Here is a 4309-nt window from a genome sequence, read left to right as displayed (position 1 = left end):
TCGGCAATTTATGCGGTTAAAGTACGGCATATTTGAGAAAAATGCGGCCCCCGCATGAATATGCAGACTTTGGTTGAATCTCAATAGCTATATATAAATATTTTGTGATAGTTATGTTAATATATATAATATAATATGCATGAATGCCTGTATAATATTAAATCCAATTGACAATGAATAAAGAAGGTGTGGTAAATGTCAAAGTACGATTTGAGAAACATAGTATCAAATGTTGTTGTGAGTTAAGTGCTGTGTAATAAAGTTCAGTTAAACAAAGCACATTTAATACATTGTTTAGTAAAACAACATTTATTAAAGTTCAGTTACATAGAGTTCTGTTAAATGAAGATTTATGACACAGAGTTAAATAAAGTTCTGTTCGGTATCAAGTACATTACAGTTGAATAAAGTTCAGTTGAGAGAAGCTGAGTTAATTAAGTTCTGTCGTGAGATTCACAGTCCAGTTGAGTGGTTAAACCCATCCTACTCTTTACTAAACACAAGACATCACCAAAAACCAACTGATCGGCAGCCACACATCCATATCTTACATATCGTACACACTTTCCATGGATATATATACCTTGTGTATACGCTTTTTTATGTTCCATACATGTGTAAGATAGGGTTCCATGCAGAAGTATAACACACACACACACACACACACACACACACACACACACACACACGCACGCACGCACGCACGCACGCACGCACGCACGCACGCACGCACGCACGCACGCACGCACGCACGCACGCACTCACACACACAGACAGACACACACATACATACACACACACACACACACACACACACACACACACACACACACAATCACACACACAAAGGAAAACACACACAAAAAGAAGGAACAACAGCGCGTGCTTCAGAAGTTCTCCTTGTAGAAGTGGAACCCGAAGTGCTCACACTGGGCCTTGATGGTCTTGGCGAGCGCCGGAGCGCCGCAGTAGAACACGTGGACCTTCCCCTTGTTCTCCTCAGACACCTTCTGGAACACCTGCAGGTGGAACCTCAGGTTACCCTCAGACTAACAGAACACTGAGACCCTCAGGTTACCCTCAGACTAACAGAACACTGAGACCCTCAGGTGAACCTGCGACTAACAGAACACTGAGACCCTCAGGTTACCCTCAGACTAACAGAACACTGAGACCCTCAGGTGAACCTGCGACTAACAGAACACTGAGACCCTCAGGTTACCCTCAGACTAACAGAACACTGAGACCCTCAGGTTACCCTCAGACTAACAGAACACTGAGACCCTCAGGTGAACCTCAGACTAACAGAACACTGAGACCCTCAGGTGAACCTCAGACTAACAGAACACTGAGACCCTCAGGTGAACCTCAGACTAACAGAACACTGCGACTTACAACACTGAGAACCTCAGGTTAACCTGCGACTAACTTAACACTGAGAACCTCAGCTTAACCTGCGACTAATTGAACACTGAGAACCTCAGCTTAACCTCAGACTAATTTAACACTGAGAACCTCAGGTTAACCTCAGACTAACTTAACATAACACTGAGAACCTCAGCCTAACCTGCGACTAACTTAACATTGTCATTCTTCTACTTACAAAACATTTCACTGACCAAATCAGCGACTGCCTCTGTTACTTGATAATCATTTGTTGGACTTTTATTTTATGACATTGCATATTTTATTTTATGATATTTGCTTTTGTGCTCGAGTATGATATATTGTATACACTCTATGATTATGATAATATATATAATAGAAGTATATTATACAGATATAGATAATATAGATAGATAATATAAAAGTATATCCTTGGATTAGTTGGTAGAGCTTAAGGTGTGATCTGTGCCGGAATAGTGAATGACAATCAGGGCATTTAGCAGACGCTTTTATCCAAAGCGACTTACATACAGTTAGGGTTTAGGTAAGTGTCTTGCTCAGGGACACATTAAGTGAGACACATCAAGTATAGGAGACCAGTACAGTTATTCGACATGAATAAGGAACTGGTCCCCCAGTACAGTAAAGGTCCACCAGTACAGTGTGCTACCTTGGCCCAGTCGGGTCGGCCGGGCTGGGTCCTGGTCTGCAGCCCGGTGATGGAGTCTCTCTTCTCCTTCTTAGCCAGCAGGTCCAGCGCCATCTGGAGGCCGATGGCCTTCATGTCGTTCTTGCTGAGTGCTGACGTCATGTACATGTGCATCTCCAGGAAGCGGCCTGACCAATTACACACATCCAATCATGAAGCCATGATGAACAGAAGAGAATACCGACAATGAAAGCAAGATAATCATACACTTTGTTTATATCCACTTTTATTCAAAGTGCTTTATAGGAAATGGAAATAAACCCCCCAAAAATAAGGAATTGGTTAGAAACTCTCCCTGTGTCTTCCTCCCATCCCCTCTCTCACACTCTCACACGTGAGTCTCTTTCTCTCTACGTCTCTCTCTCTCTCTCTCTCTCTCTCTCTCTCTCTCTCTCTCTCTCTCTCTCTCTCTCTCTCTCTCTCTCTCTCTCCCTCTACCTTTCCTCCCCCCTCTCTCTCTGTCTCTCTCTGTCTCTCTCTCCTCACCATCTGGCTCTTCGTCAGCCTGGTCCATCTCCAGTTTAGTGAGCAGACTGACAAACCACTCGAAGGACTTCTGGTCTCGGTTTATCCAGATGAAGTCCACCTGCACCACAGAGACAACAAGCAGTCGTTCAGAAGACACACTTTTATCAACTGACAACAAGCAAAGCATGCAATCAAATTGGACGAGCTAAAATATATAAATAAATAGTTGATTTATTTATAGTTTATTCGTTTATTTATGAATTTGTACCTTCCGTAACTTCATATCGCTGTCTATTATGTTTTCACACCAGGAGTAGCTGCAGTTCGGACAATTCTGCTTCCTCCTCCGATACCTTAAGAATAAGAGACCATAGATATGAGACTGGAGACACCTACAGGGTTAGAGTTAGACACAAGAGACCTACAGGGTTAGAGTGAGACTGGAGAGACCTACAGGTTTAGAGTTAAACTGGAGATAAAACTTGTTTCTCAAGGCTGTTGTCTCATCTGTTTGTGAAGGCTGTTCTCTCATCTGTTTCTAAAGGCTGTTCTCTCACCTGTTTCTGAAGGCTTTTCTCTCACCTGTTTCTGAAGGTTTTTCTCTCACCTTTTTCTAAAGGTTGTCCTCTGACCTGTTTCTGAAGACTGTTCTCTCACCTGTTTGTGAAGGCTGTTCTCTCACCTGTTTCTGAAGGCTGTTCTCTCATCTGTTTCTAAAGGCTTTTCTCTCAGCTGTTTCTGAAAGATGTTCACTCACCTGTTTCTGAAGGCTGTTCTCTCACCTGTTTCTGAAGGCTGTTCTCTCACCTGTACATGATGCTTTGGAGGATGGAGGCAAAGGGGGTGATGCCAATCCCTGCCCCGATCAGCACAGCGTGCTCTGACGCAAATATCTGTCTGGTGGGCGTTCCGTACGGCCCATCAACATAACACTACAATACAACCACAGGTGAAGACCTAAAGCAACATCTAACACCATAACACTGCAATAGAACCAGAGGTGAAGACCTACAGCAACATCTAACAACACAACACTGCAATACAACCACAGGTGAAGAGCCACAGCAACATCTAACACCAAAGCATTGAAATAAAAACAACAGACAGATTCCCACAAAGGTCTACATCTTAACCATGAGCTATTCCTTCCTACTGATTAGGAAGATCTGAATCAGAATTAATTTTATTGCAGAAATATCTGCACAGGATATAATATAAATCGAAAAGGTTATGAAGTAAATAGTGGATCAAACATATTGAATTCATTTGAATCTAGGAATGGAGAAGCCTCCCACCTTGATGTTGCAGAGCTGGTGGTTGTCCCCCAGTTTGGCTGGGATCTGAAGGTCAGAGTAGAAAACATTTGAACGGCCATGTTCTCCTCAACAATGTTCTCCCGAACCATGTTCTCCTAAACGTTCTCCTCAACGTTTTCCTACATGTTCTCCTCAAAGTTCTCCTCAATGTTCTCCTCAAAGTTCTCCTCAACAACGTTTTCCTCAACGTTCTCCTAAATGTTCTCCTCAAAGTTCTCCTCAACACGTTCTCCTCAATGTTCTCCTCAATGCTCTCCTCAAAGTTCTCCTCAACAACGTTTGCCTCAATGTTCTCCTCAATGTTCTCCTCAATGTTCTCAACGTTCTCCTCAATATTCTCAACGTTCTCCTCAATGTTCTCCTCAAAGTTTTTTCCTCAACAACGTTCTCCTCAAAGTTCTCCTCAACGTTCTCCTCAATGCTCCTCAGC

General features: G+C 43.0%; 1 protein-coding gene across 1 annotated transcript in view; it reads right to left on the bottom strand.

The window, feature by feature from the left end:
* Window positions 1-816: 816 nt before the first annotated feature.
* LOC130389740 (NADPH oxidase 5-like) overlaps window positions 817-4309 on the bottom strand; it is a 10032-nt gene continuing 6539 nt past the window's right edge. The window contains exons 11-16 of the mRNA XM_056599676.1: window positions 3859-3903; window positions 3371-3495; window positions 2832-2916; window positions 2582-2681; window positions 2057-2223; window positions 817-1019 (exon numbers count right to left, since the gene is read on the bottom strand). Of these exons, the coding sequence (XP_056455651.1) occupies window positions 888-1019; window positions 2057-2223; window positions 2582-2681; window positions 2832-2916; window positions 3371-3495; window positions 3859-3903 (654 nt within the window). The 3' untranslated portion in view covers window positions 817-887. The remainder of the gene's footprint in view (window positions 1020-2056; window positions 2224-2581; window positions 2682-2831; window positions 2917-3370; window positions 3496-3858; window positions 3904-4309) is intronic.

The sequence above is a fragment of the Gadus chalcogrammus genome, chromosome 9 (assembly GCF_026213295.1).
Source record: "Gadus chalcogrammus isolate NIFS_2021 chromosome 9, NIFS_Gcha_1.0, whole genome shotgun sequence".
NCBI classification, from domain to species: Eukaryota; Metazoa; Chordata; class Actinopteri; order Gadiformes; family Gadidae; genus Gadus; species Gadus chalcogrammus.
This window is presented reverse-complemented; position numbering and strand designations above follow the sequence as displayed.